The sequence below is a fragment of the Arctopsyche grandis genome, chromosome 2, assembly GCF_051622035.1.
Source record: "Arctopsyche grandis isolate Sample6627 chromosome 2, ASM5162203v2, whole genome shotgun sequence".
NCBI classification, from domain to species: domain Eukaryota; kingdom Metazoa; phylum Arthropoda; class Insecta; order Trichoptera; family Hydropsychidae; genus Arctopsyche; species Arctopsyche grandis.
The window spans coordinates 3,938,466-3,965,586 of NC_135356.1; the positions used below are offsets into that span (position 1 = coordinate 3,938,466).

At 36.7% G+C, this 27,121-nt stretch overlaps 3 protein-coding genes across 5 annotated transcripts in view; 1 reads left to right on the forward strand and 2 right to left on the reverse strand.

Moving 5' to 3' along the window:
* The window catches only part of cu (NADP/NADPH phosphatase nocturnin), a 39,876-nt gene extending 34,069 nt beyond the window's left edge, over positions 1–5,807 (reverse strand). The window contains exons 1-2 of one of the 2 annotated variants that reach the window (XM_077445737.1): positions 5,571–5,807; positions 4,059–4,129 (exon numbers count right to left, since the gene is read on the reverse strand). In XM_077445737.1, coding sequence (XP_077301863.1) covers positions 4,059–4,129; positions 5,571–5,654 — 155 coding nt within the window. In that variant the 5' untranslated portion in view covers positions 5,655–5,807. The remainder of the gene's footprint in view (positions 1–4,058; positions 4,130–5,570) is intronic. The other variant, XM_077445735.1, reaches the window with a different exon arrangement.
* A 2,301-nt stretch (positions 5,808–8,108) lies between these two features.
* On the reverse strand, positions 8,109–9,885 carry LOC143922839 (uncharacterized). Its single transcript, XM_077446194.1, has 3 exons — positions 9,403–9,885; positions 9,162–9,323; positions 8,109–9,116 (listed from the first exon to the last, which is right to left on the reverse strand). Exons 1-3 carry the CDS (start codon positions 9,883–9,885, stop codon positions 8,109–8,111), a joined length of 1,653 nt encoding a protein of 550 aa, XP_077302320.1.
* A 5,707-nt stretch (positions 9,886–15,592) lies between these two features.
* Positions 15,593–21,476, forward strand: LOC143922962 (inositol monophosphatase 1). Of its 2 annotated transcripts, none has more exons than XM_077446404.1 (7): positions 15,593–15,803; positions 18,252–18,328; positions 18,785–18,918; positions 18,996–19,143; positions 19,741–19,958; positions 20,039–20,190; positions 20,265–21,476. In XM_077446404.1, exons 1-7 carry the CDS (start codon positions 15,791–15,793, stop codon positions 20,369–20,371), a joined length of 849 nt encoding a protein of 282 aa, XP_077302530.1. In that variant the 5' UTR covers positions 15,593–15,790; the 3' UTR covers positions 20,372–21,476. The 2 variants fall into 2 exon arrangements, with proteins under 2 accessions (XP_077302530.1, XP_077302529.1); XM_077446403.1 differs by having other exon boundaries at positions 15,622–15,803; positions 18,252–18,340; positions 20,265–21,475.
* Positions 21,477–27,121: the final 5,645 nt, after the last annotated feature.

Genomic DNA, 27,121 nt, shown 5'->3' on the forward strand with positions numbered 1-27,121 from the left:
TGGATTGTATATTAAAATTTAATATAGATCCTACTCATTTATGAGCTGAAAATTGTGGAGATGTATGAAAATCAATTTTTGAAATTTATGTTTCATACACCCTTATCGGAATACGTATTTATATAATTTCACGTAAACTTTGGTAGACAATAAGAGCCGCGAGTTTTGATGCAAAGAGCCTCATGCGGCTCCGGAGCCACAGGTTACCGACGACCACTGTTCTAGAAAGATCAAGTGGCGGAACTTATTAAGTTTGAATATTGTATTTTTAAATATTAAATGTATTAAATAAAGTATTTTTCAATAATTGCGCAATTTATGGATAAACGAATTATTGGTTATTTTATTTATTATTATTTTTTACGTGTATTTTTTAACTTTTATTTTTAAACTATTCTTATTATATATTGTATTTTTAAATATAAAATGTATTAAATAGAGTATTTTTCAATAATTGCGAAATTTGTGGAAAAACGACCTATGTCCCACCTGGTTTTTATTTTTTATTATTTTTTACGTGTATTTTGCAACTTTTTTAAACTATTCTTACTGTATATTTTATTTTTAAATATAAAATGTATTAAATAAAGTATTTTTCAATAATTATGGAAGATAAATAGTTTTTTTACTCTCCTGCACAATTCGTATTTTGTGACATGTGCTGTTTTTCAAACAAAGTCTTCAAATGTTCTAACAATTCACATTTAGTTGCAAAGAAGCTTAATGGAAGACTTCACAAATCGCTGAGTATCGTTATAGTTGTCATCAATAAAATAAAGTCCCATCCCTTGAATGATAGATTATTCCGTCAACTGTGTAAAGAAAATGATGAAGAATTCGAACGACTTATCTTACATACAGAAGTAAGATGGCTCTCGAAAGGAAATTGTTTAAAAAGATTTTATTCACTATTTGATACAATTGTGGAGTTTTTGGATGTAAACAATGAAAGCATATGCATTGAATTAAAACTACAACGAAATGATGTGGCTTATCTTTCGGATATATTCGGAAAGATAAATGAAAATCTCCTGAAGCTTCAAGGAAGCAATATCAGTCTTATTAAAGACAAAGGCATTATACTGAGCTTTATCAACAAACTCAAATTATTTAAAAATAATCTTCGTCGGCGAGAACTTCATCAGTTTCCTTCTTTACAACAATTAAAAGAAGATATGCTCAAAGATTCTGATTAAGAAACATACTGTAGCCACATTGACGCCCTTATCGAAGATATGATAATACCATTCAAGGACTTGTATGAACTTTTAATACCAGATTGGATAATTAATCCATTTTTATCAGATGTAGAAAGTGTCAGTCAAAATTTAAAAGAGCAGTTTATTGAGCTACAAAATGACTGTGAAGCTAAAATAGTATTCAATCAATGTGATTATGATGTTTTTTGGGTCCGTTTTCGCCATCGATACCCTCTTCTGTGGAAAGAGGTAAAATTGCCCATCTTAGCATTTCCTTCATCATATTTAGTAGAAAAGGGTTTTAGCGCAGTAACGCATATATTAAAAAAATCCCGAAATCGATTACAGATAAGCCAAAGAGGAGATTTGAGACTGTATTTAACTAAACTTGAACCTAATTTTACTCAAGGCTCAAGGATCTCATTCATTTTTTTTAATTTTTAATAAAAAATTCACATTTCCATTGAATTATTTACTTTTAAATTGAAATAACATTATAATGTATGTAATGTTAATATGACAAAAATGGCAATTAATACATAATGTTTATAAAAATAATCGTGTTTTTTATTTGTTTTTCTTATAATTTTTTATTTGTAAAGAAAATCATTGCATGAAATACATACGTAGAAAATAGAGTAATTTTTTGTGGGGGTGGGGGGGGGGGGGGCGATTCTTTCAATATGGTTAAGAAGCACTGATCTAAACCATCTACATACATATGTATAATAGCACTTTTGAATAGGATGAATCTTATTTTCTTATCTTCTTTTATATTTCTACTTCGTTGCTCCGCTATATCCTTACTATCTTCAATTCTATTACGATTTTCTATTACTATCTTTAGGTTTTAATATTTTGAAAGTTTATTAAGTATATATTATTTTATTTTATTATATGTATTGTATTATAAACATAGGCCGGCGGGGCCCTGTGCACCATTGTTCATTTGTATGGTGAACCTTTTTTTTTTGGTCTCTAGCTTTGTAGTTTGCCCTGTTTCCTGGAAAATAGCCCCAAAACGCCCTCTTTCCTAGAACTTTTCGCCCCCCCCCCCCTTTGTACTAGTCAACGCTTCCCAGTTTGGAAATCGCTGCTGTACATACATACATAAATATCTGGGAGACATACATATATGTCAATTATTGAAAATTGGTTTAATATGCCTCAAAAGTTTACTAGGATGCCGTTTGAAAATAACTGTTTAAACTTTAGAATCTAAAATAGAGGTTCTTAACCTATGGGTCACGACCCATATTTGAGCCCCGACACATTTTTGTTGTTGACCCAGATTTAAAGTTGTTATCTGTACAAGAAACATATTTTTGTTTTTTGAAAAATTATTTAAATCTCCTTTTTTATTTTATTTATCTTTTCTTGGGTCGCGAAACCAAGGAAATTTGACCTACGACCCCTAAATTAGTAAACAATCGCTTAAACAGTGAACTATGCAGCTATGTAAGACAATCTCAATAAAGGTAATAAACTCATAGCTAGCTGAAAATAGCTACGCAAAATGAATCTTTATAATAAATACCATGTAATATAAAAGTGCTTTTTCACGATGATTATTAGCAAAGGTGAATATAAATTATCCGAGTCAAATAACATTCAAATCACATCACAAACATGTAATATAAAATAAAAGGCAGATAAGACCTACAGACACACATATGTATGTACAATAAAAAAAAATCATATCGTATATACCTATGTTTATACATATACATACATATGCTTTTTTGGCCGTTATTGATAAATTGTATAAACACAATTAAATGCAATACATTCATATTCATCGTTTCATTGGAGCTCATTTCAATGTTGTAACATTAAACTAGAAGAGCAAAATTTCATCGCAATGATTGGATTTCGCAAAGTTTGTGGCTTTTGAAAAATAAAATAAAAATGTATAAGAAAAAAATCGGAGTGTTAACCGATAACTTTTGCTATATGTACATGTATTAGCAATAAAAATATGCAATATGCAAAAGATGCAATAAAAAGTAAAATAATTTAATTTTTATATAATCAAATATACAGAAGTTATATTTTTACTATCAATCACGTTTACTAACAATTCCTTTTCAAAAACTACTAATTGAAAAGTACAAATCACTAGTAGAAAATGAAGACAAAACGAAAATACAATTACAATAATTCCGCCTCCCCTGATTTATTTACTTATTTATTTATTTATTTATGTATTTATTTATGTATTTATTTATTTATTTATGTAACCAAAGTTAACAAAGTTAACAAACATAGCATTTCATCAAACTTACATATATAATTACGTCATCTTCCACATTTTATTTAATTTAAAACGCTGCTATAAACAATTACATAGGTTCTGATAATCGAGGGTCTAAACTTACATTCAAATACATAGATATGTCAATCACTCCTATTATGAATACTTTAGAATTCAATAATGCGTTAGGTATTATGATTTATGAATAGAGGTTATGAGTATCGCATTACGACAACTATAAGAAGTACCAACTTATAGTTGAACTGTATTTTCATTTGTAATATACATATTTCGACTAGTTGGAATGTAATTCGCCATATGGTACAACTTACGTTGGTTAGACGGAACATATTCCAACTAGTCAAAATATATTACAACTGGAAGATACACTTCAACTAACATATACATACAATGACCCTAATTTTCAGCGAATCCTGAAAAAAGCTTATAGAACTCATGAACTCATCCAGATTTCTAATCTGCACGAGTGCATTCAGTGAACCGCATCCGGCCTGCAAGCCGCAGTTTGGGGACTCTTAATATTATCGAATTGTACATACATATGTATGGGTGTACAACCTTTCGAGTTAGATGAATTCACTTACTTTGGATAGTCTCTGGAAGTCCGCTGTAGCAGTTGCCGAACGGGATGCAGAAAATCAGAAGAGCGTCCTTCCTGAAAGATATCCACAGCAAAAGTGGTTACACAAACAAATTTGCAAATAAGTTGAAATCGAGCATAATTTGTGTTTATACAATTTATTTAATACTTCGAGTGTATGTAACTACATGAATCCCGTCGATTTAATTCACCACTTTCATTTAAGTCATTATCATTATGGTCGCATTGCATTACTCGATACTATTTTACAAGGTTTTTCTTAGTTTCTCGAATGTAAAGAATGATATATTTTAGGAAAATTTTATTGTTTACGTTTTTTAAATCCCGAAGAAAACTCAGTCTTCTTTTTAATTTAACGGTAATACATCGCATTTTTTTTTACTAATTGGTGGTTTTGACTAATTGGTGCTTTCGGTTTCATTTCGGTTTTTGAAAATTGCATTTTTGTAAATAAATATCATATTGTGACTGCGAATTATGCTATTAAACATGAAGAGAAGTGGGAATATTAGATTAAATTAAATGGACTTGCTCTTAACATATTAATAAACTATTTCGCTGAATCTCATGTCAGGTATCTTTATTTGATTTTTTTAAGTATGTACATAATTGGTATATTTATTACACACCAACCCCGGCCCTAAGGGTATATATGTATGTACATACATATATAGGTAGTATGGTTTCCAACAGGTCTCTTTCCAAGAGAACATTTTCCTATTTGATAATTTTTTTTTGTTCTCTCCCTTTAATCAAATTTACTCAAAATGTTAACTTTTTTGATTTAGCTGACTTTTGAATATTACATATGCAATGATGAAATAAGCATTTAGTTTAATTTAATTTGTAGGATTATTGAAAATTATTGGGAATGTTATTTAAATATCTATTAAGGGTATCATAAGAAATTAAAAAAAAATTAAATCTGATCTAACCAATATTTATTTTTATTGGGTGCTAACTATGTTTATATATAATACAGCGTATTATTTTCTAACCAGATTTTTTGTAAATTAGAGTTTGTATTAAATTAAACTGGCGCTTATTTTTTTAATACCTTAATTTTCAAATTTTTAAACCGTTTCGAGGTTCAAATGGCTGGCGACATCTGTTCTGTGATTTTTTTAAATTCAATTGATTATTTAAAAAAGAATATGCCCTTATTTTTCATTTCCCTATTGGCAACCCTAGTACATACATATATTGCTTCCCTAGGTCAGTTTTGTTTTCAGTCTCTTCCTACAGTGGACCTAGCACATATATTAACTCAACTCAAGTAATTCTAATTCATTCTACATATACTATAAGTAAAATTGATTGCGAGTAAAATGGTAATGATAATAGTTGAAATGATTGTTGAAATGGTCCACGTAACTTAATAAATTACATTCTAAAGGATTTGAACAACTAATAATAATATATCTATATATAATAAATGTCTTTCAAGATTGTGATTAATTAAATGAAATTATCTATTTAAAAATGGAAAGCTCACCTCGTGTAAATTTCTTAATGGATTTTTGCTAATATCGAAAACAGTTCGACACATCGATGAATATTTTCTGAACAAAACTTTCATTTTTAAATGAAACTATTTAAAAATTACACCTTATCGGGAAATATTCTGTGTCGTGTGTGAACCTTTACCGAAATCCGGAATGATACTGAATAATGAAATATAAAAATTATTTTCTTTGTTTCAAATGTGATATGAATTGAAATAAAAAAATAAGATTTATCAAATATTGTATATTAATTGTAAACATAGTAAATGTGCAAAGGTCGCGTGTTGCCATGTTGAAAAATTCGGAGTGACCAACTCATGACTTTATCTATTATGTATTCGGGGAATATAAGACGTGTAAAAAACAGAATGCTATATTGAAGCATACATATGTACATACCGACTATGAAAACGTTCTCGTTCGAGCGCTAATGTAGGGAATCACACATTTTGGATTTTCAGTAAGACTAATTTCTACTTCGGGTAGTTGGATTTTGCACAAAATTTGACTATAAATATTATAAGTATAAAATATCTAGAAGATTTAAAAGTAATTAGCCCTAAATTACTATATACATAAATAATACAAATATAAATTTTCAGCACGAAGCGTCAGTAGTCACAACATTTTTGATTTTTCTAAGGGGAAAAACCTCACTTGCAGTTTATCAAATTTGTGTTTTTTTTTCTTTATTAACAGGAAATTTATATAAGAATAATATTGGATTTATAAATTATATATTAGATTAGATTATTTGGTTGCACATTTATTACATGTAACAGTTTCAGTCGGGCGGGTTAGGAGATAATTAAAATCAAAAATTTAGAAAAAGTGACCGATAAGGGTAGGTACCACTTCAGGCCAAACTTAAAATTTTAGTATTAAATATCTAATCTTTATATTGCGTGATGGCATTCATCAAACTAAATCCACGTACACAATCAACAGTTAGAAAGGTTCCACATAAAATGTAAGGAACTAATAGGTCTTTTAATTCGTCCTTTAGGGCACTGCTTCCCAAATTGGGGGTCGCGATCCCCTGGGGGGCCGTAGGATTTCTCGCGGGGGCCGCAAAAATATTCAATAGAAAGTACAAATATTCATTTATGAATATTTTTCCACATTACATATTTAGGGAATGTATATATTTAAGGCAATATTTCCCAAACTTGAATGAGGATGAAAGGAACAATTGGATAAAACACCATTTGCCAAGTCCTTAAAATTTGATCATATTACGTGGACAGCCTAAGAAGAGTTGATCGATATCAGATCAAATAATTTGTTTGAAGTGGAATTAAATAAAAAAAAGTATTTCAAAATTTTGGTAAAGGCGACAACAAGAATACCCTTTTTTTCCGTGAGAGGGGAAAACCTTGCATAGGCCCCCCCGGCCCGAATTCCAGGGGGAGTGTGAGATTCTTACTCACTAAAAACCCCTCTCTCTTTCAGCTGCTGCCGGACCCGCATTTAAGCATTACCAGGCAGCAGCTGGCCTTGCGCAATGCACTCACACAGGAGACGGCAGAGACCCACCTCAGGTCGCGGTGCTCTTATCGAGTCCTACGACTTAGAAGCAGGCTCCTGGCGTCTCCTTTCCCTTTCGGACTGCAACTTCTCCCCGATCACGGAGGCAGCAAAGGCCTCCCAAGCCGACCAGCTCCCTCTGTCGCGGAGCATGGAATCCATCACCATCCCCATCCATAGCGTTTCCTCCCCGATCGTGGCTTTGAGGGCCTCTCTCGGGGCATCCCACGCAGGACAGTGACAGTCATTGCCGCAGATCTCCATCGTCATCGACATCATCAGCAAAAGCAACGGTACTGGCACCCTCCGGGAGCTCCACCCTCAGTAACCCGTCATACACAGGACTGGTCCGAGGACAGAGCCCTGCGGGACGCCCGACGAGAGTCGCCGCGAGGAGAGATCACCGGTAGTGCCGCACCGGTACTCCAGCAGTCGGTCTTTAAAGTAACTCTCCAGCAGTCTCGTCAGGTAGCGGGGCACCCGATAGTCCTCCCCGACGGCTCTTAGGATATTATCCCATCAAGCCGAGATGAAGGCGTTTCGGATGTCCAGTGCCACCAGAGCGACATGCTTGCTCCGCTTCACAGATCCTTCCCATGCCGATCGTACTGTTCCGACGACATGGTTGACGGCGTCGATCGTTGATCGGCCCCGCCTGAATCCGTATTGAAGCGGGGAGAGTCCCGTGGCGTCATCTTCGAGGAACGGCTGAAGTCTCTGGAGAGTCAGTCTCTCCAGGAGCTTCCCGAATCCATCGAGCATACACAGCGGCCTGTAAGAGGACGGTCCCACCGCAAGGCTCTTCTTAGGTATTAGCACGAGCTTTTGCCTCTTCCAAGCCCCGCCGAAGGTCCCCTTCCACAGGCACGCATTGTAGCACGAGTAGGACATCGGGGAAGGCCCTCCCTACCGCCGAGACTATTTCGTTCGGGACTCCATCCGGGCCCGGAGCTTTGTTTATTTATTTATTTATTTATATATATTTTAGCTATCAAGCTAATTTAAATTAATTTGTGGGCCTTAAAGCCCTTCAGGGCCCGCTCCAGTTCGCCCTTTTGGAACAGCGGGCATTCCTCACCATCAGTTGGGACGTCGAGCGCTCGCGCTCGCTCCGGGTGTTCCGGAAAGAGCCCATCGACCACAGTTTTCAGATTCTCCGGGTCGTCGAGATAGGGATCGGCCGACCGACCGCGCAGCTTCTGTCGCACTATTTTGTACGGGAGTCCCCACGGATCGGTGTCGACCATCTCACACAGCTCCCGCCAGCACTTCTTTTTGCTGTCCTTGATGGCACCCTTGAGTGCCTTCCGCGCATTTCGGTACAGTTCATCCGCCTCCAGGGTTTGCCCTACTCTCTGCGCAAGCCTTCTGAGGGCGAGGAAACTCTTACGGAGCCCAGCTATGGTGTCGTTCCACCAATACACCGGCCTCCTCATAGTACCCCTCCCCCTTCGAGTCATTGCAGAGTCACACGCGCGTTTGGTTAGCACGCCGAGCGCCTCTACCATTGCTTCGGCCCCGGGAGCAGAGTAAACTGTGCCACCGCCAGCAGAAAACGTCTCTTCGAGTGCCAAGACATCGAGACTGCGGATGCACCAGCCAATCTCGTTGGCGATTGGGCCCTCGCGACCAGCCGGAGCACCCACGATCTCATACCAGATGTACTGGTGGTCGCTGTGTGAGTAGTCATCCAAGACCTTCCAGTTGTTGATTCTGCCAGCAATGCCGTCGTCAGCGAAGGTGACGTCAACGACGGAGCCGCTGGCTCCCCTGCGACACGTGAGCTCATTGCCCACGTTTGCTGGGGTCAACTGGGGGCTAGCGGCCAACTCGCTGAGGAGGATTCCCCTTCGATCCGTGATCGAAGACCCCCAACTTGCCGACTTGGCGTTGAAATCTCCGGACACTACGATAGAGGTTCCTCTCTTGACTCCTCTGAGATCAAATTCAAGACGACCCAAATCGTCTTCAAACTGCGGTAGGTCCGAGTTCGGGGAGAAGTAGCAGCTCTAGATCCGCAGACCCGCCAACTCAACCCAGACAAACCCACTCACAGCTGGATCAGATGAGCCGATTACTCGATGCTGGGTCGAGGGAACGTAAATCGCTGCCGTGGCCGAAGCATCAGAGTACCAGGAACTAGTTCTGTTCCTCCACTGCTCCGACACAACAACAATTTCCGCCGCCAACTCGACCGACTTCTGCAGCAGAAGATCCTGAGCAGCACGGTCCCAATTTTATTTGGAAGACTCTAGCCATTTTTGTGCAAACTTACCCTCTTTTTAGTTGTAACACCTGCCTAAATGCCTCACACCGTGCGCTTCCGAGACGATGGGTAGCACTTTGGCCCATCTTTGCGCATAGAGCACAGTGTGGTGAGTCGCTGCACTCCACCGCTTTGTGCCCCGTTTTGCCGCAGTAGTTGCAGAGCGAAGACCTATCTTCACCCATGCAGCCAGCAGCAATGTGTCCAAAGGCTCGACAGCGGTAGCACTGCTGCAGGTCAACTTTTTCTCTTACCCTGCACCTAACAAGTCCGACTCGTACGCGACCCTCCTTGAGCAGCGCGTCGGTCTCGGTGGTGCAGGGCAAGGTCACCGTGCAGGTGAGCGTACCTCCGGAGGCTGGGCGCAGCCTCTGCACTCGCACCTGCTCACGAAAATTGGTGCCAAAGGCCCGTACGAGGGCATCCTCCACGTCGCGAGATTCAAGACCCTCATAGAGATCCCTGATGAAACACTGGCGGGTGGGGAGCGACCGTCGGACATCCGCCGCCATTCCTGCAGCCTTCCGAATGACGTCCTCCAGGGCGCCGCCGCGGCTCTCTCTTCATGTCAAGCGCAGGATGAGGGTGCCCTTCGTGCCTCTTCGAATGGAGCGGATCTCCGGGGGCTTCTCTTCGCCTTTCCCCCATTCCGTTTCATTCACGGCCTTGAGTATGGCCGCGTAAGAGAACGGAGTGGCAGTGGCACTCGAACCAGAACCCTGCGCGTCAGCACATTTCACGGGCGTGATGATGAGTGCCTCCGTCTTCTCCCGCGGCTTAATCTTAATCTTGGGGTTTTTTGTTTTAGTTTTAGGCGGCAGTGGGGTCGCATTCTTCATCTTTTTTTCCGCTTTTTTCTTCGGGACAGCAGTACTACTCGTCCTCTTGCCGTCCGTCTTCTTTTACGGGGAGGTTTGGCAATTCTTAATTTTTTCCATGTGGGCATCGATAGACGCCACCATTTCCTTAATCTCTCCATGCACGTTTTTATGCTCTGTAAAAAACTTGCACAATGCTTTAATTTCTTTTCTCACTTCCTCAATTACTTCCTTTATTTGAATTATTTTAGTCGTGATTGATCCCACGAGTAGCTAGGGAACAGCTGTCCAGCCGACCAGAGCCCCGCTTGGCCGGCTAAGCCTAAATACACTCAGGGGGTCGGCATGCCCACTGAGGCCTCGTTAACGACCTGTTATTTAACGTATTCAGGCCATGCATCCCTCAGCACGATTACATACACCTTGGATTAAAGACGTGGTTCGCTTTGGTTTAGTCCGCCGACGCCTATCCTACATCCCACCCGGATACGCACCTATCTAGCATCTCCCCCCACTAGATGTTACGGCGGACTGTAAGCCCCCTAGCCACGACAAGGCCCGAACCGTGTAGGAGGAACAAGAATACCCTGCTATTGGAAAAGAAGCCCTGGTAACTCTTATTCCTTTCGCGACTACGTACCTATACGATACTGCATTTTCGTCATTACTTATATTAAAAAATAAGCAAAGGTCATGCCTTTCCACGGAGACTTTGGAAGATTTTGACATTGAACCCGATATCGATTTATTATGTAAAAACATGCGACCTCATCTATCGCATTAAATTGTTTCATGTGTGTATAGTTTTTATTTAAAAAAAATGTTTTTAAGCAAGTTCCTATAATTTTGTGCTGAATATAAATATATGTATTATAATTGTAATAATCACTGCCAAATAAACCTTTAAACTAGAAAAAAAAATTTTTTAGGGGCCGGGAATTAACTCTTTCAGATTTAGGGGGTCGTGAAATGAAAGTAATTGGGAAGCACTGCTTTCGGGCATAAGTAACGGTACATGGATTATTTCGCACATTGCGATCGCTCATAGGACAATAGTTGCTCCGAAAATTGCGAATACGAAATATCTGACACCCGAGTTCTCGCTAATTCGATAGTTGGCGTGGATTCGCTCGGTTGAATTTTCGGGTGTTAGATGTTCCGTGATCGAGATTTCAATGACTTGCGCGAGATCACTTTGTGCGGAATAATCACTGAACCATAAGTAACTACATATGTAATTATTCATAGGTAACTGCCAGAAAGCTTTACATCAAAAATCCTTGTTTTGAGGAAATCATATTTTTTTGAAAATCAAGAATTTTAGAGCTCTCTATTTTGTGATTTAAATTATTATTTATTTTTTGACTTCAAAAAATCAAATTTAATAACATCCAATTTTTTACTTGACGTTTTCTGCCAGTTTAACCACAAAATGTACAAAAATATGTATGTACATATACATACATATATGTGTATCATTAAATATTTAAGCACAACAAGTTTTATATTTTTCATTCATAAAAAACTTAAAATCAGTATATTTTTCCAATATTTTGTTTGCAACATTATTTCTTATAAAATGTTGATATTTTACACTTGTAGGTGTAAATATTCTAAGTTATATTCATTACACAGTTATTGATCCAAATTTGTGCGTTCTATTTTTAAGTTATATTCATTACACAGTTATTGATCCAAATTTGTGCGCTGGTTCTACCAACTTGCAATATCAAGACACTCATTTTCACAACTTTTCGTCTGTTTAATTTGTATATTGTACACAAAAATGTTTTTTTGTATACATGTACTATCTTTAATGGTTTGGTGATTATTTCACAAAAAGCTATCTTGCGCAAGTCAATAAAATCTCGAAAACAAAACATCTGGCACCCACAAACTCCATTAATCGAAAGCGAAATATTGTACTAACAAGAACTCGAGTGCCAGATGTTCCGTGATCGAGATTTTAATGACTTGCGCAATATCGATTTTTGTGGAATAATCCGTTTACTATAAGTACTAGTTGAATAAATCTTAGAATTTCCAATGTACATTATGTATTATTAATATTCTGAATCTCAGAATTCCAGGTAACTACGTCATCTAAATACTGTGTTCTTTTTTATTTTTATTTTAGCCCTTGCAAATTTGTGTCTGCTTAGATATAAAATTTGTCTTTTACCAATTTTTGTTTTACACCGGTTACTTATCGAAACACCATCAAGGTTTGGAAGCGAGGCTCGGTCGACCCACTCCTTCCTGTGATTGGCTACTCTTTGCGATGCCAATAGTATTGCCATGCCCTGAATTAATTCGACTTTACCTGATGAAATACTCCTACATATACTACCTGGTTCGCATATAATTTCGAACGGTTGGACAGCGTACGGAAATATTCCGAATTCCGGTAAAAGTGGTTATAATTTCGTGTATCCAAATGATAGTAAAATACATACGCAAAATGTGGAAAATATGTTGATGCGTGTGAAAAGAAAGATGAAGCGTCAATTTGTCAGAACGCGTGCCGTTTTGCCGCGAGCACGAACGAATGCGTGTATATGGGTTTGGTGCAAACAATCGAAAAGCGCCAGACAGATTGAACCACAGATTAACTGGATGGCTGCTTTAAACGCAATTCTCGACTTCACGAATGAAAAATTGCGCATCAGATGACGAGTAACCTTTCGATGTGCACAGTTTTTTTAGAGTTTTTAAAAATTTAATAATGAAAAATTCAGAACTAAAGTATCAGAAGCACAGAACATATACAGGGTAGGTATGTCGGGACTTCGGGTAGATTTCGCTTAGTGTAAGTGCGAGCAGTGCGCACGCATAAGTTACACACGTGTCGTTAATCTGTGGTTCAGACTGTCTGGCACTTTTCGATCGTTTGCACCGCATCGGTGTATATTTTATGGGGGATGAACGAATGAGACGACTGGCATGTTAATGCACGTGTTTATTATATGACAGCTAAAGGCAGAGTGAGTAGTGGCTCTCCGAACCCAGCCGAGTTGGTTCCCACTCGCAGGAAGGCAACCAAACTCGACCATGTCGTATAAGCGAGCCGCCACAATTTCATTCGCAATATGTGGAATATTTCCATACGCTGCCCAACCGTCCGAAATTATATGCGAACCAGACAGTATATGTCGCAGTATTTCATCGGGTAAAAGTCGAGTTAATTTAGGGCACGGCAATACTATTGGCATCGCAAAGAGTAGCCAATCACAGGGGATGAACGAATGAGACGACTGGCATGTTAATGCACGTGTTTATTATATGACAGCTAAAGGCAGAGTGAGTAGTGGCTCTCCGAACCCAGCCGAGTTGGTTCCCACTCGCAGGAAGGCAACCAAACTCGACCATGTCGTATAAGCGAGCCGCCACAATATCATTCGCAATATGTGAAATATTTCCATACGCTGCCCAACCGTCCGAAATTATATGCGAACCAGACAGTATATGTCGCAGTATTTCATCGGGTAAAAGTCGAGTTAATTTAGGACACGGTAATACTATCGGCATCGCAAAGAGTAGCCAATCACAGGGGATGAACGAATGAGACGACTGGCATGTTAATGCACGTGTTTATTATATGACAGCTAAAGGCAGAGTGAGTAGTGGCTCTCCGAACCCAGCCGAGTTGGTTCCCACTCGCAGGAAGGCAACCAAACTCGACCATGTCGTATAAGCGAGCCGCCACAATTTCATTCGCAATATGTGGAATATTTCCATACGCTGCCCAACCGTCCGAAATTATATGCAAACCAGACAGTATATGTCGCAGTATTTCATCGGGTAAAAGTCGAGTTAATTTAGGGCACGGCAATACTATTGGCATCGCAAAGAGTAGCCAATCACAGGGGATGAACGAATGAGACGACTGGCATGTTAATGCACGTGTTTATTATATGACAGCTAAAGGCAGAGTGAGTAGTGGCTCTCCGAACCCAGCCGAGTTGGTTCCCACTCGCAGGAAGGCAACCAAACTCGACCATGTCGTATAAGCGAGCCGCCACAATATCATTCGCAATATGTGAAATATTTCCATACGCTGCCCAACCGTCCGAAATTATATGCGAACCAGACAGTATATGTCGCAGTATTTCATCGGGTAAAAGTCGAGTTAATTTAGGACACGGTAATACTATCGGCATCGCAAAGAGTAGCCAATCACAGGGGATGAACGAATGAGACGACTGGCATGTTAATGCACGTGTTTATTATATGACAGCTAAAGGCAGAGTGAGTAGTGGCTCTCCGAACCCAGCCGAGTTGGTTCCCACTCGCAGGAAGGCAACCAAACTCGACCATGTCGTATAAGCGAGCCGCCACAATTTCATTCGCAATATGTGGAATATTTCCATACGCTGCCCAACCGTCCGAAATTATATGCAAACCAGACAGTATATGTCGCAGTATTTCATCGGGTAAAAGTCGAGTTAATTTAGGGCACGGCAATACTATTGGCATCGCAAAGAGTAGCCAATCACAGGGGATGAACGAATGAGACGACTGGCATGTTAATGCACGTGTTTATTATATGACAGCTAAAGGCAGAGTGAGTAGTGGCTCTCCGAACCCAGCCGAGTTGGTTCCCACTCGCAGGAAGGCAACCAAACTCGACCATGTCGTATAAGCGAGCCACCACAATATCATTCGCAATATGTGAAATATTTCCATACGCTGCCCAACCGTCCGAAATTATATGCGAACCAGACAGTATATGTCGCAGTATTTCATCGGGTAAAAGTCGAGTTAATTTAGGGCACGGCAATACTATTGGCATCGCAAAGAGTAGCCAATCACAGGGGATGAACGAATGAGACGACTGGCATGTTAATGCACGTGTTTATTATATGACAGCTAAAGGCAGAGTGAGTAGTGGCTCTCCGAACCCAGCCGAGTTGGTTCCCACTCGCAGGAAGGCAACCAAACTCGACCATGTCGTATAAGCGAGCCGCCACAATTTCATTCGCAATATGTGGAATATTTCCATACGCTGCCCAACCGTCCGAAATTATATGCGAACCAGACAGTATATGTCGCAGTATTTCATCGGGTAAAAGTCGAGTTAATTTAGGGCACGGCAATACTATTGGCATCGCAAAGAGTGGCCAATCACAGGAAGAAGCGGGTCGACCGAGCCTCGCTTCCATGCCTAGAGGGTCCGCACTGTCGAGAATTCAGACTTTTACCAAGATATTTGATATTTTCACAGAATTAATAGTGAGTAGTGAGAAGTTAAATTTCACCTTGGCGAATAAATAGTTGCGTTTTGAGTTTGATTTAATCACTCGTTCTCTGGTTATGATTTGAAAAAATAGCCAAATCAAAAAAAAAATAGCATTTTGCTATTTTATCAAAGTACTGCCTGCGCACGGCACTGGCCGAATAATGTCGTGCTACGGTTTTAGTCTCACTCACTCCCCCACTACCTTACCTAATTCAATTGACACTTTTGACAGCTGGCTTTAATCCAGCTTTGTGCGTTGACCAGGTCAGTACTATCAACAACCACAACTCGAACCGACGAAGTATTGAAGAGTTCGTCGAAATCAACCCAAATCTAAAAGCTCCCATCTTCAGCATCAAAATGTCGCAGCAAGGTCAGTACTACATATTATTATAAATAATACCATTAATTATTATAAGAGCGCTTAGCCCTTCGATACCAATAGTGCACAGGTCGTTATAGTGATGTTAGCAGTGGCGAATCGTCCATATGGGATGTGCGCCTGAAAACCTTCCAGTATATTCTAACATATGCGCGCTATTTTTTTCGTCCATATGGACTGCCAATCCTTCCAGTATGGTGAATATGTATGCTGTTTTTGTTGTTTGTATTAGATCGCCGGTACGGCACTACCTAGGACTAGTATTTTCCCCATGGTTTCTAATTCTTAACAGACAATGTGCGCATAGAATTTCATAATACGCCTTGAGCAAATCTCAAAGTCTTTGTTTGATGCGCAGCTCTTAAAATACGATTTTTGGTCCACAATACCCTCAATAGTCTCCTCCAGTACTAAGTTTCGAAGCAGTCAAATATTTTCTTCCAGCGACTATGTCTTCACATTATAAATAAATGATGAGAATACTGGTGAAGAATTTTTGTTTTTTTTCTTGAGATGTATGAATAGAACATGGCTGGTCTAGCTATTTAGTTTCTTCTTTTAACATATCTGGCATCAATGGCAGAAATCAAATACATCATTTTCTTTTTCCATATCCATGAGGTTTGTTGTGTCTTTAAGCACTATCAATAACCATATTTTTTTTATCACCTGCGTTCATACAAACATCACCCACTGTATAATGTATATATATTCAATATACATATGTAGATAGTACTTCGTATTGAATAAAAGCAGCGTATTCTTCTTATTATTGAAAACAACATTTTCATATTACAATAGATATTATACAGGTCATTCCGAAAAGTCGCAGTATTTGCATTTAAAAGTATTCATATTTCCATTGAAAAATACTCAAAAGACTCCACGTCATTCTCTTCCGGCAGTGACCTCTTTTCAGCTTGAAGCTGAGGTCAAACGTGTCCTGACCTGAACATGTCCAAAAGTATCTAACGTGCTAATTTACATATGTATATTCGGGGAACACGAGGCTATTGTGCTTGCTATTTTTTTTTTTTTTTAGGTTGTGGCTATTTGGTGGTATTATATTTGCGACGCGCGCAAAGAAATCTGCGCATGTGCGTGATCTTATAATCCGATTATAATTTCATACATTTAATGTGTGCTACACTTGTGTAATCAATCGTTCATTATACATGAGGCAAATAAATCTCGCACGTTATTATAATAGATTTATATCATTTAGCTAGTTCGCGGCTTGTACTTGTATGTACATAGGTATTAAGGTCTGTTCATACTTAAAAGCACTGCACAGCTTCAGCACTGCACGACTCCTTTTCAAATATGTCATTTTATTACATTTCTATTCATATCTACCTACACGTCGCGGTCACGTCACGTTTACAGCAATTTGGTCGAGTGCAAGGCAAAATCGGCTTACTTATACATTAGAGGCCATGACGATACGGCGCAATATTGCTTACGTCGTATTGTCGAGTACTTGCAATATGAATGCATACACGTGCATCGTAGGTACGCGTCAGAAAAAATTTTTCGACGTTTATCGAACGAAAAATTATGTATAATCGCGCTGTTGTTGGAAGAAGAAGCTCAAGAAGGTAATAAAAAAGCACGGAGGCGTTTTGATGTGCATCCCATGTTAAAAAATAGAAAATATATAAGGAGCCTATGGATGATGGACAAATTTTTTTTAAATATTTCCGTAAAAGATTTAAAATTTTTTTAAATATTTGCGCCAAAACCATGTCGAAAGATTGAACAGCTGTCAACTGTCACTATCGATAATTGGTCCCGAACAGCAAAGCGGCACGTAATTCGCGTGTATATTTCCACGATGGCCAAAAAAACGGATACGATACGTTGACGGATGTTGCTGTAAGGTATGAACAGGAAATGTCGGGTACTGCTGAAAGCCTGCCGTGGCGTAAACGTGACGGTTGGTATGAATATACCCATACAAAATGTACCAAAGAATACTTTTCGTACGGCCGGATACCTGCTGAAGTCGGTACGTGCTGACTAGGTATGGACAGACCTTGTCAGAAGTTGTATATGATAATAATTTTCTAACAATTAATAATATTAACTAATTTGGATTATATTTTTTACTCTACGTCACTTTACGAGTGCGAACTAAATTTTAAGAGGCTTAAAACAAAATTTTAACAGTAAACACGATGACAGTGACAGTTCACGCGCATGCGCAGAAGGCTTTGCGCCTGTCGCAGATATAGTACCTGCAAATAGCCACAACCTTTTTTTTATTACGAAATATGGTCATCCGAATTCAGATTGACCCCATCTCCCATCAGAGTTTTCCAGTCTTTATCTGTCGGTAATATTGTTGAGTGGGTTTCATATTTTTTTCGCTATAAACATGGCAATAAATTGTTATTACTGCAAATAATGAAATAAATTTGATCATATTGACGATTTCAGACGATGCCACCAAAGAGTCAGCAATTCTGGATGAGTATTACGACTATGTGTTCAGCATAGTTCAACGATGTGGTGAGGTAAATTGTCAAGTAATAAGCGTTTTGCAAACTATAAAATAAAATAAAATTTCATATATGTGTATAATGTATTACGATGAATAGTATCGTATTCTCACTTACTTACTACCCTCACTGTATTCCTTTCCAAACCAACCCATTGAATGTTAATGTATTGCATACATGATACATACATACATATTTATCTGACGCCTGTTTTTTCAGCCAAATTCGCGTTTTCCAGCAAATATGTACTTATAGTTTTAGAATTATATGAATTTTACAAAAATATTTTATTATTTAAGACTTTGTTTTACCTGAAAATTGCATTGTGCGTTGTTTTATTATAATGATTATGTTGAAAAGTTTATTATAATAGCTTTAAAATATGTATGTATAATCATAAAATGACTCTAAATGTTTGATTTATGTTCTCGTATAAGTATTTACATATGTACACTTATTGCACATTTTCAGATCTCAAAATCAACCAATTTGGAAGACATGGACGTTGAATTTAAATCTTGTGATGTGGATCTAGTGACGGCAGTCGACCAACTCGTTGAGAAAACTTTGATTACGGAAATCACCAAAAAATATCCTGAACACAAGTATGTATTTTCATATTTGATTTAGCACCGATTTTTTGCCAGTGGTTCAAATCAAATTTGATTATTTATCAATTTAGATTTATCGGTGAAGAGACTGTTTCTGGTGGCGGAGAGTGTGTATTAACAGATGAGCCGACGTGGATTATCGATCCTATTGATGGCACAATGAATTTTGTCCATGGTTTTCCTCATTATGGTATTTCTGTTGCACTGTTCATGAATAAGGTTTGAGATTTTCATAATATGTATACGTATATATTTCATAAACATCATCAGGATGTGTTCTGAGTAACACTCGTCCTTTATTTTCTTCCTTCTGTTATCTCGCTTGTGTCCTTTTAAATTCTCTTGGGTACCATTCTAGTAAGTATACACTTGTCCTTTGGTTTAAAAGCTTTTGTTTTGTGTAATATTAACCATCCTAAAAGTTTTGTATCCAAACTTATTAGCAAAACATTTTTTTCTTAGAGTATATGAATATTTATTTGTCTGCAAAATAAAGTTTCTATCCTATTTACATATGTATTATGTATTTTGATAGTAATGACGTATGGATACAAAACTTGAGTAAAAAATAATGCATAAAGTCATCGCAATGCATTTTAGAAAGTTAAAAGAAGATAAAGGAATTGAAACAAATGGATGGAAGGTATGAATAGAATAGCAGACATGGTGGATCGAGTAGTTAAATGGTACTCAAGAGACACGAGAAGATTAAATAAGTTGATGTGAATGTGTTCAAAACAAACAAGAATGAAAGTATTCATGTCGGAGAGGTCTTCATCTAGCAGTGAATGTTGATGATGTTTTATTTGTTATCAGGAACCCAAGATTGCATTTGTTTACAATCCAAGATTGGGACAAATGTTCACCGCCCGTAAAGGAAAAGGAGCGTTTTTGAACGAACAGCAAATATTTGTATCCAAGGAAACGAGCATGTCCAAAGCATTGGTGATGAGTGAAGCCGGCACTAGTAGGGATCCTGATAAATTGAAGGTCGTGTTTGAGAATTTGATAAACCTAATTCCGAAAATTCACGGGTTCGTTTTTTCGTTTAATTCAGTCAAAAATATTTTTTTATTATTCAAATATAACCAATGTATAATATGCTTGTTTTCAGACTCCGTACTCTGGGATGCGCTGCTCTGAATATGTGCATGGTTGCATTGGGGGGTGCAGATGTTAACTATGAGTTTGGTATTCACGCTTGGGATATCGCTGCCGGGCAACTTTTGGTCCAAGAAGCCGGTGGAGTTTGCATCGATCCAAGCGGTAAAAATTTTGTTCCGATGTCTTTTTTTTATGCTGCACACAAATTGACGCATACTATTAACGAATCATTTCAGGTGGATCATTCGATGTGTTGTCCAGAAGAGTTTTATGCGCCAGCACAATGACCTTGGCCCTTGAGATCGCTTCCAATCTATCTCAATATTACCCGCCGAGGGACTAACTAAACATGTATGCTCTGTGGAAAATATAAACAGAACTAGCATGCATGTATTTTAAGTTCCCATATGAATATTAATGTTATAAGTGCATATTAAATTCCCACTTATTAGACTAGTTAGTTTGGCCATCCTTGAGGATAGCTTTTCTGTGTTATAAATTTAAGTTATTAATGGATTGGATTGGAATGGATTTACAACAATTTTATTCTCACTGCTCAGTCAATGTCTGAAAGAATTAGAATGTCTATTTCACGATTAAACCCCACATCCATGAATCGGAAAGCTCTCATACACATCTGAAATATAGCACATTTACTGACAATTTAATCTTAGATACAAAATTAGTGTCAATGAAAGAAAGATTCGAACAGTTGAACGAATATTCAGAATAAACTATGTATTTACTGGAAAGTGCTGATCTTCAAATTAAGCTTACTGCGAATTAAAAATCTGATATTATTAGTACTGAACTTTGCGATGAACCTATTAATTTAAAAGACTTTCTTTCAAATAAAGTTCAAGGTTAAATTAATCCACTCATTGTATTGAATTTTATAAAACAACATAATTTAACAGTTTTGCAACTCCATCTACTGAAAATGATATCGCTGAAAACCTTGATTTTTCAGCTTTAATTAAAGATTTTGCTGAAAGAAAGGTCGGGAAGTTCACTTCTGAAATATTATTCTCTTTAATTATTTTTAAAACCACCTGGGCTTGGAAAACCTTGTTAACCACTTTGCTGCCGGTCCCAAGCCTGGAAAAAGGAGGATGGTAACCCATTTTTTTAAAAAAACTTAGGGGCGCTTTCAAAAAATTGCCCGAGGGCGCCATAGGATATAAGGCCGGCACTGGAGAAGTTTAATATTATATATGTGTGTTTAAATTTAAGAACTTGACATAAGTATAGTACGTATTCATTGGTAGTCATCTACCATTTATGTTAGGCTAATTGAGGTTTGCTCAAACTTTTGAGCTTGTCCTGTTATTAAAAAGCTGTTGTCTCAATTATCTATGTATGTTTATTGAATACCAAATATCATATATTTTAATGTAGAATACATGTGATTAAAAATCTTAATAAAAAGTACTATTTTACTGAATACTGTCCATTCATTTTATTATACCTTTCTTGTATAATTTTAGTCAGATTCGCACCATTAAGTTTATACATACTCATGTATAACACTTATTTTCGATTAGCATGGTATATAATGTTTTTTATCAAAAAAGAGTATATGTCATGCGATGGAAATAATTATTTTTAGGTGTGAGTGCAATTGATTGGTGTAATTCAATATATGTAATTCTGGGATGTTTTGATGCTTAATCGGTATCTTGGAGGAACTTACTTTATTTGATAATGGGTCATACACTAATTCGACTTCTTTTGTCAAAAGCAATCATAAGATTACTATAAATTTAATATATAGCCAGCAGCATAGCTCGGTCGTTAAGCTTCTGCTTAGCGTTGAGAGGCGCCGGGTTCGATCCCATGAGCTGACCTCGATTGAAAATAATTTTTCAGAGTATATCTGTAGTGCTGCTGGTCAGACCTGGATATTTGTGACTAGGTCGAGTTTTTCTCAAATATTGCTCAAAGCTGCTCAAATATTACTCAAAACATTACATTTGCTGAGCAATATTTGGGCAGTTTTCTGTACGACAATTTTTCTGTGCGACAGGATACCGCGCGAGCGATTTTCGTAGTGGCGGTTATCCTGGTAGCGATTCACATTTGGGATGTAACCCGTTTACCGTGTTGGAGATATTTTTGTGAAATTCGGGTACACAAACAAATCCCAAGACGTACGAGTCGTTTCGACTGACATAAATTTATTTAAAATTTGTAGTATTATATGTACATATTTAGCCAGCAGCATAGCTCGGTCGTTAAGCTTCTGCTTAACGGTTCGGTTCGGTTCGGTTCCCGGTAAAATTGGCTAAATATCCTTCCTACCTATTTGAGATTGATTAATGTTCAATAAAATTTATGTACAATTCATAGATGTCTCGTTAATTTGCGAGTTTTTCAGTGTCTCGTAATTCAGCGACTTGTATAATAATAATAAAAAATGCTGCAATGTTTGTAATTGGCCAGGAAGGCGCATTGGGTTTACCTGTAAGGCCTTCCTGGTATATATGTAAAAAATAAATAAATAAAATAAATTAATAAAAGAAAAATTAAGCTGTAATAAAAAAAAGAAATGTCGACAAAAGGTGATGAAAGATGAAACCATTATTTAATAATTTTAAGCAACCCTGATGGAACTGCTACGTACTTTTTATTGTTGGTCATCTTTGATGTGAACGATTTAGGCGCTATTTTATTTTTTTATCAATTGCTATCAACACATGCGGAAATCATAAAAAATAATTGGTTAAGCAGGAAGGGGTCCAAGAGCTTAATTATTAAGTTTCTTTTTTATTAATTTCACTTGCAGTGCAACTTATTAATTACTAGTGATTTTACCCGGCTTCGATCGGTATTTGTAATATAAACCGCTTAAACATGACTAATCTTATACTACTAAACGTACTAGTGTTGGTCCCGTTGATTTCAACGGGTGGTTTCGAAAAGGAATTGAAATTCGAATAAAAATAAAGTTAAAGATATTGAATCGACTGGTTTCAGAAAGAAATTGATGCACGAATTACGTATTGTGCATCGCCGACGCCCCGACGCCTTTGCCCCCAGCGCCCCAGATGCCTATATATATATATATATATATATATATATATATATATATATATATATATATATATATATATATATATATATATATATATATATATATATATATATATATATATATATATATATATATATATATATATATATATATATATATATATATATACATATATATATATATATATATATATATATATATATATATATATATATATATATATATATATATATATATATATATATATATTTATTTATTTACTTAATTTGTTATATATATATATATATATATATATATATATATATATATATATATATATATATATATATATATATATATATATATATATATATATATATATATAACAAATTAAGTGCATATTCATATGATGTGTATTTACAACACTTATCCTGGGCGAGGATATGGCGTACGGCACGGGCTCGTGGGCGCATCGCGTTTGGAATCGGAGGGTCCTAGGTTCGATTCCCGGCGCCCACGGTGAATGAAATCAATTTTTTCTCGAATATCGTCAAAATATAAATATAAATAATTTCAATTTCAATTTAATTAAAAATAAATATATAAAAAAATGGTTCAAAACCTCGCTAAATAAAATAATTTTATTACGTATTATTATATGGCGATAGCGAAAATTTTCAATTAATGTTTAAAAAAAAGGAGAATTTCAAATTGAACCGTGGCGTAATTGGTTAACTCCCAACCTTGAATACACCTATAAGAGGGTATTTGAGTGAGGGGTGATCGGTTCGAGTCACGACAAAGTCGTCTCGCCGAAAAATGAATTTATCGATTCGTTCATTATGTTCGGCGAGCGTTAGGACACACACACACACATACACACACACACACACACACCCACACACACACACAGATTACCGTCTTTATATATATGATAAATTTCTTTGAATATTCGTTTGTTTATTTTTTAATAAATTGACTCACGAACAAACAAACATATATACTAAGTCTCTTTCGAAATTATATGTATACCAAAATCCGGCGCCTGCACCCCCGGAGCCTTCGATGCCCCCCGGAGCCGGGGGTCGAATTTATTTGAATCGAAAAGAAAATATATCGTCATAGAAACTTACCTGTTAAAAAGTTACGAATGTAAAATACATACATACATACATATATATGTATATACAAAGTCTCTTTCGAAATTATATATTAGATGCAATGCAACTTATTATTGGGATATTAAGTTGATTACGACGTATAAAAAAAATAGCACTAAACTTATATTTATTCATTTTATGTAAAACATCAGTCTGTGACAAGTTATGACTCACGATTTTTTATTTTGTTCCATTCACATCGGCTCAGGGACCCTAATGAGTATAGCACTTCTGATTTAACTGTTAAAAATGTATAGTTGCGGTTTTTAATTTGGTTGCAACCGCCGTATACTTACTTTCAATGGTATGAAATATTAGTAAACGGATTATTGTTAAACGAAAAATCGGTAATACGGAATAACTTGCACTCCACCCTTCGATTGATGGAGTTTTTGGGTGCCAGATATTCCGTGATCGAGATTTTTGCTACGTGCGCGAATTCGCTTTTTGCGGAATAATCACCGAACCGAAATATTTGCGAAACACTCGAGCTCAACTCCCCACTTTTACTATCCACCCATGTTTGAAATGATTGAAAATGAAAATTAAATTGAAAAAAAAAACATAATATATACATATGTAGTTTATCAATGAGACTTTTGGGTGTTGTTTTTTTTTTTTATTTTAATAAAAACGTTATTTTAACGAAAGTAAATATTATTCTAATGTTCATCAGGTCATATTAATATTATAACTTTGTATGAGATTGGGATACTAATTTTTCTTATGACTCCTGAATGTTATCTTTTAATAGTGTTTTTTGATTTGTTGATGTAAACTTCACTTTCAAAAAAAAAAGCAAAAAGTGTCGAGTCGTATGATATTGAATTTCATACGCATTGCTACTTATTTTCGCTCGTGTTGTTTTTGACTTGAACATTATTAATTTTTGCAGTTTTTTAATTTCCCTGATTCGTTTTGATTCATATTTAGATGAATTTGCATTGAACCACAAACGAATGCGTGTATATTCCATTCGCAATATGTGGAATATTTTCGTACGCTGCCCAACCGTTCGAAATTATATGCGAACCAGGCAGTATACATATGTTGGAGTATTTCATCAGGTAAAAGTCGAGTTAATTCAGGGCACGGCAATACTAAAGTACTCGCAAAGAGCAACCAATGACAGGAAGGAGCGGGTCGATCGAGCCTCGCTTCCGAGCCTAGAGGGTCCGCCCTGTCGAGAATTCCAACTTTTACCTACATATGTATATGTTACAGTGAAAGCATATTTCAAGTGAAAATATATTTTCACCAATTGAAGCAGTGAAAATGTATCAAAAAATGAATTTACATCGTTTAACTCTATAAATTTAACCCTAACAACCCAATCTTAAATGAATAAGGCCAACCCTTACTTAACCTAACCTTTAAATAAAAGCAACCCTAACAATCTAATCTTAAATGAATAAAACCAACCCTAATAAACTATGGGGGATGAACAAATGAGACGACTGGCATGTTAATGCACGTGTTTTATGTATGACAGCTGAAGGCAGAGTGAGTAGCTAACTTCGAACACAATCGAGTTGGTCCCCACTCGCAGGAAGGTGACCAAACTCGACCATGTCGTATAGCGAGCCGCCACAAAACTAATCTTATGGTGCGTACGCACCAAGCCAACGAATGGCCCACAGGCCAACTTTTAAAACCAGTAGCGTACAAAATATCGAAATAAAAATTAAATTTAAAAATTGAAATTAAATATCAAAATTAAGACTATTATTATTATATTAAAATTAAATTCAAGTATCAAAATAAAATTATAATCATTATATTAAAATTAAAATTAAATATTGAAAGTTAAAACAGAACATGCACAATTTAAATAAATTTTCGAGATTGACCTAAAATTAGATCATCAACAATCACATACAGGTAATTCTCGACTTTTGTTTGTCGAAGATGTTTTGACTTACGAAGATACGCACTAAGATCGAAAAAAAATCAAAGAATTATTATTTTTACTTCCCCGTAATGCGCAGTTACTGAGAATATATCATGTATTAGTATGGGTGATCCAACGATTTTTGCTAACCCGGGGTGTTGTCGGTCACATCAAAAGGATTTTTTTATTCTTCAATTGTTTCTCTCGTCGAAACAAATCAAGTAATTAAATCATTTCAGAGGTAAAATTTATCGGATAATGTGTGATTATTAATTTTATTTCGACGAAATAAAAAAAACCCTTTGTCAAATCACCGACATCCGACACCGCGTTTTTTTATGAATTGTTTTTTTTTTTATCGATCATCCACGTGGAAATACAGTAACATCTCGTGACGACTTCAACAATATTTTTTTTCGCTCGTATGCAGAGAAATTATAATATTTCTCTGGTTTTAAATGCGGTATCGTCCTAAATCAAAACATTGTTGTAATTCAAAACATCAACGATGATCTAATTTTAGCTCAATCTCGCTCTTTAGCTTGATTTTGATATTTAATTTCAATTTTAAAATTTAATTTTTATTTCGATATTTTGTACGCTACTGCTGGTTAAAAAGTTGGCCCAAAATCGTCGTTGGTTTAGTCCGTAAGCACCATTAAATGGATAAAACCAACCCTGAAAATGTAACTGGTTAAGATTTCACTGAAATGTCAGTGAAAATATATTTTAACTTGAAATATAATTTCACTGTGACATACATATATACGTAATTTGAAATTTACTTACATACATACTTCGAAACATTCGGATTAAATAAAAATAAATACGATAAGATTTTTCACAGCCCTGATTGAATGTATACAAAAAAAAAGTCAAACAGGAAAGACGTAACGTTTCAATCCGCAAGTTATTTTACAACATTGGAATAATTGCACAAATAACGTTTGCACACCCTGAACAAAACACTTTGACCGCAGGTGCGCACGCGACTCCGTTCAAACGGCGCACGCGATTACCGCCCTTGAG

Bases quoted from the DNA above. Each gene is read 5' to 3' on its own strand.
- LOC143922962 (XM_077446403.1), top strand. The intron at 18,341-18,784 runs GTAATAAGCGTT...GCACATTTTCAG, and splicing joins GTGGTGAGGTAAATTGTCAA to ATCTCAAAATCAACCAATTT. The intron at 20,191-20,264 runs GTAAAAATTTTG...GAATCATTTCAG, and splicing joins AGTTTGCATCGATCCAAGCG to GTGGATCATTCGATGTGTTG.
- LOC143922839 (XM_077446194.1), bottom strand. From the start codon at position 9,885: ATGGCGGCGGATGTCCGACGGTCGCTCCCCACCCGCCAGTGTTTCATC. The intron at 9,324-9,402 runs GTGTTACAACTA...CGTGCTGCTCAG, and splicing joins GGTGTGAGGCATTTAGGCAG to GATCTTCTGCTGCAGAAGTC. The intron at 9,117-9,161 runs GTGAGTGGGTTT...CTGCGGATCTAG, and splicing joins TCGGCTCATCTGATCCAGCT to AGCTGCTACTTCTCCCCGAA.